Source organism: Mustelus asterias, chromosome 12 (genome assembly GCF_964213995.1).
Source record: "Mustelus asterias chromosome 12, sMusAst1.hap1.1, whole genome shotgun sequence".
Classification (NCBI taxonomy): Eukaryota; Metazoa; Chordata; class Chondrichthyes; order Carcharhiniformes; family Triakidae; genus Mustelus; species Mustelus asterias.
This window is the reverse complement of record NC_135812.1, coordinates 17,175,972-17,187,215: the sequence shown is the minus strand read 5'-3', so window position 1 is coordinate 17,187,215 and position 11,244 is coordinate 17,175,972. Positions and strand designations below refer to the sequence as shown.

At 46.0% G+C, this 11,244-nt stretch overlaps 1 protein-coding gene and 1 non-coding gene across 2 annotated transcripts in view; one reads left to right on the top strand and one right to left on the bottom strand.

The window, feature by feature from the left end:
• The first annotated feature begins 986 nt into the window (after nucleotides 1-986).
• The window catches only part of trarg1a (trafficking regulator of GLUT4 (SLC2A4) 1a), a 40,597-nt gene continuing 30,339 nt past the window's right edge, over nucleotides 987-11,244 (top strand). Inside the window, exon 1 of the mRNA XM_078224841.1 lies at nucleotides 987-1,394. Within this exon, the coding sequence (XP_078080967.1) occupies nucleotides 987-1,394 (408 nt within the window). The remainder of the gene's footprint in view (nucleotides 1,395-11,244) is intronic.
• On the bottom strand, nucleotides 4,941-5,134 carry LOC144502110 (U2 spliceosomal RNA). Its single transcript, XR_013499263.1, has one exon. It is a non-coding gene; the product is annotated as a U2 spliceosomal RNA (small nuclear RNA).

Below are 11,244 nucleotides of genomic sequence, written 5' to 3'. Positions count from 1 at the left end.
AATTCCATCTGACAAAACATCAGGAATTAGACCTGACTTCCAGAGAGAAAGTTCAGGACAATTTTGATTTGTGTTGCTGTAGTCAGGTTCCAAACATTGGGGGTGGGGGTTTATATATATAAGCATGTCTTTATGTAAACGGATCCCATCCGTCCGAATGCATTAGCGGAAGTAATTTGGGCTATCGATTTTAATTTTAATGGATATTCCGCGTCGCTGCAAATACAAGAGAATGAATTATGCACGAAGTATTAAGAGGAATTGTGTGTGTGTGTATGGGGAAGGAGCGGGGGGGGGGGGGGGAGAGGCTGGAGGGGGGGAGAGGCTGGAGAGGGAGAGATGCATGTTTGAGAATGATGTATGTATTCCCTAGGGCAGAGCAAAGGAGGGAGCAGCCAGGCGGAGCGGCAGCCAAACTGCATCACTTGTCTGCTGCTGCTTGCTGCTCCCTCCCAGTGCTTTCTTGGGGGCAGAGGTAGGTTAGGGCGTCAGCTGGCGATGATGTTGTTCTGTTTCACCCCCCCACACACAGAAACTGGTCCAGGGCTGATTGGGTGCAGCAGGGAGGGGCGAAGTGTCTTGTCTTTGGGGAGGTTACAATGCTCCCCAACGCTCCGTTATTTAGACTGATGAATGTGAATGGACTACTCCACAATATCTCTTCTGGGCTGGTCTAGTGTGAGGGACCCCAGTGTCTCCATACATACACACACCGTGTGTGTTACTGGCTTCACAACAGCTGCAGTGTTTATTACCCGGAGTCTGGAAATCCCCCAACCTTTAGCCTGGCAATTTTTTTCCCATCTCCACTCTTAACTTTTCAGGCAAGTTATTTTTATTTATATATATTTTATTTTACTTCTTCCCTCTCCCCCCTCTTTCTTCTCTTCCCCCTCCCCTTTACCACCCTTTGGAGGATGAAATTGTAACACTTTCCCCACTCTCCCACCCCCATTCACCACATTTTGCTGGGAAGCCTGACAGGGATGGCACTGAACACGGACGTGGCGTTTGAGAAGGACTTGGGCGGATCTGGAGAGCCGCCCTCGGCCAAAGGGGACCACCAGGAGACGGAGAAGCTGCTCAACATCTCGGAGGGGAGCCTGGAGAATGGCATCAAGGACTCCAAGGCGTTCTCCGGCAGCCTGCCGGGCAAGGAGGCGGACGGCGAGCCGAATGGCCACGGCATGCTGACTTTCTCCACGGAGTCCATGTCCAAAATCGGCACCCCGCCGACATCCCCGTCCCGCCTGAGCGTGGGGAGGGTCTCGTCCACCGTGACCACCAGTGCCCAGGATCAGCGCCCGCCCAGAGATTACCTGGTGCTGGCTATTGTCTCCTGCTTCTGCCCCATCTGGCCCATCAACATCGTGGCGCTGGTCTATTCTATCATGGTGAGTGGACTTTCTAAAGGGGAAAAAAAAAGTTACATCTTAATGTCATTGGGTTTTTATTTTGTTTGCCTTCCCTGACCCCAAGGAACGGCAGCCTTCCCCCATAAATAGCAGGCCATTCGGCCCTTCTAATCCCTACTAGCTCCAATGCCTCCTCCTGGATCTCATGAGTGTAACTCCCTCTTCCCCTTCGTCCCCCCCATCAGCCACTCCCCTGTATCAGAGCTACCTCTACATCCTCACCCACTCCCCGCGTCCTCCACTCTCACTCAGGGTCCCCCCTCAAGTTTTATGGAAGTGGGGGAGAGAGGAGGAGGAAGGGATGGAGGGGTGGGGTATTTGGTCAGGTCTGTACTTGAAAGAGGGGAGGGAGGTTCCGAATAAATGTACCGGGAAGGTTCCTAATATTAAAAAAAGATCCAACTCGAGAAGTGGGGGAGGAGGAAGCAGAGTGAAACAGGAGTGTTTACGAAGGTGCTGGAGAGGGGGGAGTGGGATGAGACATTTGTACACTCCAGGCGCCTGTTCAGAGAGCTGGGCGTACATTCAAATGCATCAGAATATTTAGCATTGGAGAGGAAACTTTCCATTTGATGTTGAACAGAAAATCCCCCAGATGAGAAACACACTTTTCCTTTAAAAAAAAATGACAATTACTTTAACCCTTTTTTTCCTGAAAAGAGGATAAAAAATCCTTTAAGTTAGAAAAAAATTCTCAATCTCAAAATATTATTTCCTGGAATAATCTCTCTGCCCAAAAACAACAACAAAAAACGAATCGGAAATTGTGTCCAAGTGATGGGGAGTGTGTGCTGTGTACATTGAATAGGAGGTGGGGTAGCAGGGCTGCAGTGCTTTGTGTGTGTGTGTCTATTAAAGGGATTGTCAGAGCTGAGTGCAGGCTGCGGCGGTGTTTAAACAGCATTGAAGTCACTCTCTCATCCCAAACTCGACTCAATCCTAGCTCTGGGTTTTTTTTGGGGGGGGGGGGGGTTGCGAGAGGCGATGCGGATTCAATCTGCTGTTAGCCTGGACCCCCCCCCCCCAACTGCCACTGCATCGCTAAAAATGCAATTAGACGTTGGGAGTTTTCCAGTCCTGGTGCCAGTTTGTGTGTGCTGGGGACCGCTCGGATGTTGCTGTTTTCCATCCGCGGGATGAGACTCCCGGAGGGTGGGGCTGTCCCGCCAGGATCCTCCCCTTTAGCCACAGCTGGGCAGCGCTCTCACCTCCCTTCCCCTCCCCCTGCGGGATTTTCCGCACCCCCCCCTCTCCCCCGTGGGATTTTCCACTCCCCCAGCACGGCGTGCTTTTTGCGGAGGCAATTTGGCGGTCTTCCGGTCCCGCCGCCATCAACGGGGTTTCCCGGGGGTGGGTTTGGGTGTTACGGAAAATGTCAGCCAGGCTCTTGTCTCCTCCAGCCCACCCACTCCCTGCGCCTGTCATTTGTCTAAACCAGGTCCCCAAATCTGCCACCCGGAGAGATTTGGTGGCATGAGGCACCTCCCTGAATCTGAAATTAAAAAACATAAGATGCTGAAGGACAGTCATCTCGACTCGAAACGTCGGGTGGGATTCACCTCACAAACTGCCACGTGTTCTGCAGTGGTGGGAGGTTCCCCAATACTGAATCATGGGGCAATTTTCCTGTCCCGCCCGCCATGGGAATCGTAACGTGTGTATGGGAGCGGGGGTGGGGGAGGGAGCCATGCAGAGGTCCGTTGACCTCGGGTGAGATTTTCCTGTTATGGGGCAAGCATTGCTGGAAAATCCTGCCCATTGGCCGAAATGTTACGACCTCGCTTGGGCGAGGCTTGTAAAATCCTGCCCGAGGCCAGCGGAGGATCCCGTTTCACGAGTCTTGCCTGCTCTGATTCTGGGCGGGTGAGCGTGCCGCTAAAATTCTGACCATTCAGTGCAGAAGAGGCCCTTCGGCCCATCGATCCTGCACCAGCAGGATCTTCTAGGTCCTGCCATTGTCAACAGGGTTTCCTGTTGAATGCACCCCTCGCCGTCCTGAAACCCATAGCCGGGGGGTGCGGCGGGACCAGAAGATCCCACTGGTGCAATCGGCTGGTTTCTCCACGGATGCAGCCTGCTGAGTTTATCCAGCATTTTCTGTTTTTGTTTCAGATTTCCAGCATCCGCAGTATTTTGTTTTTCTATCCCTGAATCCCACTTGCCCCTGTCTGCATGGCGTCCTGTAGACCGCCTAGCTGTGAATAGGTAACCGGTGTCAGCAGGTGCAGCAGGAGTTGACCCTAGGACCCCGACTGGGGTGTGAAAAGTCAAGCAGGATTTCAAAGTTAAAGTTTATTTATTTAGTGTCACGAGTAGGCTTGCATTAACACCGCAATGAAGTTACTGTGAAAATCCCCTAGTCGCCACACACTCCGGCGCCTGTTCGGGTACACTGAGGGAGAATTTAGCATGGCCAATGCATCAAATCAGCACATCTTTCGGACTGTGGGAGGAAACCGGAGCACCTGGAGGAAACCCACGCAGACATGGGGAGCACATGCGGACTCTGCAGAGACAGTGACCCAAGCCGGGAATCGAACCCGGGCCCCTGGCACTGTGAGGCAGCAGCGCTAACCACTCTGCCACCATGCTGCCCTACCTGCTCAGCATTTCTGTCCATTGATGCCACCTTCCCTGGGAGGTGCGCTGGTGTGAACATTGAGATTCAGAGTTTATTTATTAGTGTCACAAGTAGGCTTACATTAACATTGCAATGAAGTTACAGTGAAAATCCCCTAGTCGCCACACACTCCGGCACCTGTTCGGGTACACTGAGGGAGAATTTAACATGGCCAATGCACCCAACCAGCACATCTTGGGAGGGAAGCTTTTGGGCTCCTCAGTGTTGGTTTCTGCAGGACCCTGGCTCTGAAGTCTTGTATGTATGAATTGGGGGGTTGGATAAGGTATTGGAGGTTACGTGCCCATGGATGTGTATGCAACACCTTATGAAAACTAGGGCACTCCTGATTATTAAAAATTTACTAGGTTGAGATTTTTTAAACTATTCCTTTGTTTGTCTTGCTGCTCCCCCTTGAGTCTCATTACCCATCTCACAATCGGGACTAACAAATAATAACAAAACAAGCACTTGCAAGGAAGTGGAAATATCGGTGCAAAATGTTCAGCAGTAATATTCAAAAGTAACAAATCACTGCCTTGTTGATTATTAGCTTTATAGAGAGCTGTTGTTGCAGGTTCCCACTATACCCCTGCCAATTCTATAGGTCCTAACTCTATAGATCAGACAAGTTCTTCTCTGTTATGCAGTACATTACCTTGATTAGTGGGAGTCAGTGTTTAGCTTGAATTCTGATCAGAAGTCACACAATCTCACAAAATTTAATAGTGGCTGTGTATCCACTTATATTCTCCATACAGGTGGTTTTGAATCATCCCTCTCTCCCACCACTATTGATTGCTACATTCCTGTAGTGACGAAGGAGCATAGCAGATACTCGAGACAGCAGTTCTTCACAAAACTAAAATTATGATTAAAAAATTGAGATACTTTTTAAAAAATATATATTTTACTCCATCCTTAAAGTTACAAAGCCAATGCTCAGAATGGACCGGGCAAACCCAAATCCATTCCTTGCTTGCTCCAAAAACCAAATTCAAAATCCAATTGAATCCAATTCCAGGTCCCCATAAGAGAGGTGTACAAGATCCAAGCTGACATCTTGGGCTTGATCTTAGCCAAAAGGCTGAGAAGCGAAAAGTTGAGATAGATACTGGTAGATACTGTCCATACTTTTAAAGAGACTAGATTTCAGGATAGAAAGTGCTTATTCAATTATTCTTCCTTTAATAAAGAGCTATATATTTGACACAGAAGTGAGTGGGCATCTAAAATGTGCAGCTCCCAATGAAACACTTCAATGAAGAAACTCTTTAGCAGTTCTGTTTAGCAGGATTGAATGAAGATCAATTGGGCAGAGATGAAAGTCTGTGCTTGGAATCATTATTCATTGATACGCCCTTCATTGATTGGCCCCTAACTCAGTGATAGCTGCACGCAAAGATAGTATATCTAATTTGCTGGTTCTGAAATGATGCATTACCCAGGTTAGCACCAAATTTCAAAGGGACAACATGAGATGGCGTGATATGACTGGTTTACGGTTACGAGATACTTGACAAGTGAAGCATGTTATAGCTTCTGTTTACTCTGCCTACAGGCAGGTGCATAATAAAGGCTGACAGCTCCCTATTGAAGGAACGATGTACCATTTAATAAGTAATATAATCGCATGTTTGTAAACTGACATCTAACCACGGTTATGAATCTTTTTTAAGGGTAGATCCATAGATGAATTAATTGCTCAGATGTTTGCGTTTTCCTTAGCTGTTTATGTGTGATTAATTTGAACATGCAAGTTAACTAGAAACTTAATCAAATACGTAATGTTCCAAGAGACAAAGCAACTATGCTAAAGATTCCTCAGCTATCAGGAAAAGTGTAGGGATTTATTTTAAAACATTTTGAATCAAACAATTTTGTAATCATGGAGTGACGCAATAATTATTATTGAGTCGTAAAGGGTTAGGAAGGGAAGGTTATTTATTTATTCATTTTTATTTATTAGTCACAAGTAAGGCTTACATTAACACTACAATGAAGTTACTGTGAAATTCCCCGAGTCACCACACTTTGGCACCTATTTGGGCCAATGCACCTAACCAGCACATCTTGAGGATGTGGTCATATCAGATCAGTGCTGTTCCTCCAAAATCAACAAGAGCAAAGAAAATTACAGCACAGGAACAGGCCCTTCGGCCCTCCAAGCCTACACCGACCATGCTGCCTGACAACTAAAACCCCCTACTCTTCTGGGGACCATATCACTCTATTTCCATCCTATTCATGTATTTGTCCAGATGCCAAAACAGAAGTACTTCTGACAGATGGGATTGCCCACTTCCAGGCTTGGGAAGTTACAAAGCACCACAATTATCCATAGTGTCCCTTGATCAGGGTGGAGGAAACTCAGCCAGGGCTCCTGCTCCTAATTGATATACCATGGTCCCTGCTGAAATGTGTACTGGGAGCTTTGCTGTGATGTCCTCGTGCTTGATACCTGTATTTATCTAGTAAAATGTACCAGATGCTGGTTAATGTTTGTGAAACCTTGTTCTATCACTGAGTCAAGTATTTCAATAAGAGGAGGAAAAGTCAGGTGAAAGTTCCATTGAATACTACAACGTAAAATTTGTTTGTAGAGTGAAACACATTGTTCTCTATAATTAAAAACAAACATGCACTTTGTAAAGGGAGGTGATGGCCTAGTGGTATTATTGCTAAACTATTAATCTAGAAATAGAGCTAATGTTCTGGGGACCTGGATTCAAATCCCACCAGATGGTGGAATTTAAATTAAATAAAAAATATCTGGAATTAAGAATCTACTGATGACTATGAAACTATTGTTGGAAAAACCCATCTCGTTCACTAATATCCTTTAGGAAAGGAAATCTGCTGTCCTTATCCAGTCTGGCCTATATGTGAATTCAGAGCCCCAGCAATGTGGTTGACTCTCAACTAGGGTTGGGCAATAAATGCTGACCAGCCAGTGACGCCCATGCCCGATGAATAAAAAAAAAATCTTGATTAATATTTCTTTTTAGTCTAATCTGTGCATCAGTGATAAGAAAGGAGACACCCCAGGTTCATTGGGGATTTTAGCAGACTAGGGGTTCTGTTGTGAAGTTAAGAGCTACAGTTAGCCCCAATGTGCCAAAACCTCTATAAACAACACAGCTTCAAGCCCAATGTTACTTTTAGAATTAACTATTTATGTTCACTGAATCATAGAATCACAGTGCAGAAGGAGGCCATTCGGCCCATCATGTCTGCACCGACCACAATCCCACCCAGGCTCTACCCCCATAACCCCATGCATTTACCCTAGCTAGTCCCCCTGACACTAAGGGGCAATTTAGCATGGCCAATCTACCTAACCAGCACATCTTTCAGACTGTGGGAGGAAACCGGAGCACCCGGAGGAAACCCACGCAGACACGGGGAGAACGTGCAGATTCCCCACTGCTTTTTCAAAAATAAAAATCCTGGTTCTTTGTTGATAATTCTGACTGCACAGTTCTTAAACTGAACAAGTGACTAATGTTCTGCCTGGACAAAGGTCTACTCACCGGTGCTTCTTTAATATCTTTCAGCTAGCTGGGTAAGCTCCTTTAAGACCACCTCTAATTTGATGCAGTGGCCATTATTCAATTCTTTCCACCCTATAGCGCGAATGATCCCAGCAACAGAATTGTTAATGAAGAGCTGCAGCACTCTCGGCTGATCACTAACAATTTATGAGGAAGTGCAAAACTGTGAATCCAGACTACTTGGTTGAAGTGATGTTACAGTAATGAGTGTATTGATTTACTGTAATGACCAACTGCATCAACCAGTCCCGATTTAATCTCTAATGCAGTATTTTGTGCCTTGGCCAAATATACCACACCCTTTCTCATCACCAGTGCAATCATACATTTTGAACCTGACATTAATAAATCAATATTTTTCTTGATGTACGCGATAAAATCAACCAGAAATATTGTATAAATCTCCTGTTAACAGGTTTTCTTACAAAATCATTTCTTCTTTATAAAAACTCTCCATTTTATTCCTTATGTCTCTTTGTTCTTTTAAACGCCAGCTTACAACAAACACCATTCCTGATTGAGAGGTCAGGAACATTACCTGCTCCCAGGCTACCAGCAGTATAGGGTTCTTTCTCGCTCACCTGATGAAGGAGCAGTGCTCCGAAAGCTCGTGATTCCACATAAGCCTGTTGGACTTTAACCTGGCGTTGCGAGACTTCTTACTGTGCCCACCCCAGTCCAACGCTGGCATCTCCACATCAGGGTTCTTTCTGACTAACTCTACCGAAACTTGTCCAAAGTGGCACAGGTTTACTTGTCCTGCAAGTTTAGCCCTTGGGAAAACGATATGGGGCGGCACGGTGGCACAGTGGTTAACATTGCTGCCTCACAGCGAGAGGGACCTGGGTTCAATTCCGGCCTGGGGGTCACTGTGTGGAGTTAGCACATTCTCCCTGTGTCTGTGTCGGTTTCCTCCGGGTGCTCTGGTTTCCTCCCACAGTCCAAAGATGTGCGGGTTAGGTTGATTGGCAATGCTAAATTGATCCTGGTGTCAGGGGATTAGCAGGGTAAATATGTGGGGTTACGGGAATAGGGCCTGGGTGGGATTGTGGTCGGTGCAGACTCGATGGGCTGAATGGCCTCCTTTTGCACTATAAGGATTCTATGACTGTTTGGTTGAAGAAGGAAATTCACCACCTGTTGATCAGTGTAGATTTACCTGACTACTGTTTGGCATCCTGCTTTGATATACCCGTTATACTGCGCTGGCAATATGTCAGTGTGCACCCGTGTAGTGTGGACATCCTGCTGCTAAGAATTTATTTTTGACAACAGAAGACTAGGCGGCGGGGAAACTTTGATCAAATCAAGATGAAAGATATCAGGGTTGAGAAAGAAATGAACATTTCCAATGGTTAGCAATATCAAAATTACCAAGTTAATGCGGGTTAGAGGTAGGGTAATGCTTCCTTATGTTGCAAATTAGGATTATATTCACTGGAGTTTAGAAGAGTGTGAGGGCATCTCATAGAAACTTAGAAAATTTTAACAGGATTAGACCGGGTGGATTCAGAAAGAATGTTCCCAATGGTGGGGGAGTCCAGAACTAGGGATCATAGTTTGAGGATAAGGGGTAAACCTTTTAGAACTGAGGTGAGGAGAAATTTCTTCACCCAGAGGGTGGTGAATGTGTGGAATTCACTACCACAGAATGTAGTTGAGGCCAAAATGTTGTCTGATTTCATAGAACATAGAACATAGAAAGCCACAGCACAAACAGGCCCTTCGGCCCACAAGTTGCGCCGATCACATCCCCACCTCTAGGCCTATCTATAGCCCTCAATCCCATTAAATCCCATGTACTCATCCAGAAGTCTCTTAAAAGACCCCAACGAGTTTGCCTCCACCACCACCGACGTCAGCCGATTCCACTCACCCACCACCCTCTGAGTGAAAAACTTACCCCTGACATCTCCTCTGTACCTACCCCCCAGCACAACAAATTTCAAGAAGAAATTAGATATAGCTCTTGGGGCTAAAGGGATCAAAGGATATGGGAGGAAGGGGGGATCAGGATATTGAATTTAATGATCAGCCATGATCAAAAGGAATGGCAGAGCAGGCTCGAAGGGCAGAATGGCCTATTCCTGCTTTTAGTTTCTCGTTTCTAAACATATTCCACTAAAGAATGGTATTTGGATTATCCACATCAACTATCCCAATGGCTTCTTTGAGATCACTTATTAGTGTTGAGCATATGCCATAAATTTGTATCCATTAGGCAATGGTTTCAGAATGGAGAAACTCATTTTAATTAAGACACTTTTGACTATACAAGACTTTCATCCAATTGTTCTGAGCGAGGTTGAAGTTCAGGACTGGAAGGTGAAGGGACAGAACATAAGAACATAAGAAATAGGAGCAGGAGTAGGCCATCTAGCCCCTCGAGCCTGCCCCGCCATTCAATAAGATCATGGCTGATCTGAAGTGGATCAGTTCCACTTACCCGCCTGATCCCTATAACCCCTAATTCCCTTACCGACCAGGAATCCATCTATCCGTGATTTAAACATATTCAATGAGGTAGCCTCCACCACTTCAGTGGGCAGAGAATTCCAGAGATTCACCACCCTCCTGAGAGAAGAAGTTCCTCCTCAACTCTGTCCTAAACTGACCCCCCTTTACTTTGAGACTGTGCCCTCTCGTTCTAGTTTCCTTTCTAAGTGGAAAGAATCTCTCCATCTCTACCCTATCCAGCCCCTTCATTATCTTATAGGTCTCTATAAGATCCCCCCTCAGCCTTCTAAATTCCAACGAATACAAACCCAATTTGCTTAGTCTCTCCTCATAATCAACACCCCTCATCTCTGGTATCAACCTGGTGAACCTTCTCTGCACTCCCTCCAAGGCCAATATATCCTTCCACAAATAAGGGGACCAATACTGCATACAGTATTCCAGCTGCGGCCTCACCAATGCCCTGTACAGATGCAGCAAGACATCTCTGCTTTTATATTCTATCCCCCTTGCGATATAGGCCAACATCCCATTTGTCTTCTTGATCACCTGTTGCACCTGCAGACTGGGTTTTTGCGTCTCGTGCACACATGTGCAATAACTCACTGAGCCACCACATTCTTAAGAACTTTTATCTCAAGATGATGGGCATGTTTTTTAAATAAATTCTTGAATGTAAGCTTACCTGAGAGTTATTTTAATATGAATGAAATTTGGATACCTTTAAATTCTGACCGAGTTTGAAGTAAACATATTTAAATTTCCATACCCTGTGGCTGCCCTGATAGGTGGAGCCTTTATTTCCCTTCTACAAGGGAGGCTGAAGCTCTGAGTCTTGATATTATATAGAAACGTAGAAACTAGAAGCAGGAGTAGGCCATTCGGCCCTTCGTGCCTGCTCCACCATTCATTTTGATCATGGCTGATCATCAAATTCAATATCCTGATTCCCCCCTTCCTCCCATATCCCTTGATCCCTTTAGCCCCTAGATCTATATCTTCTTGAAATCAGACCGTTTTGGCCTCAACTACTTCCTGTGGTAGTGAATTCCACACATTCACCACCCTCTGGGTGAAGAAATTTCCCCTCACCTCAGTCCTAAAAAGGTTTACCCCTGATCCTCAAACTATGACCCCTAGTTCTGGACTCCCCCAACATTGGGAACATTCTTTCTGAATCTACCCTGTCTAACCCTGT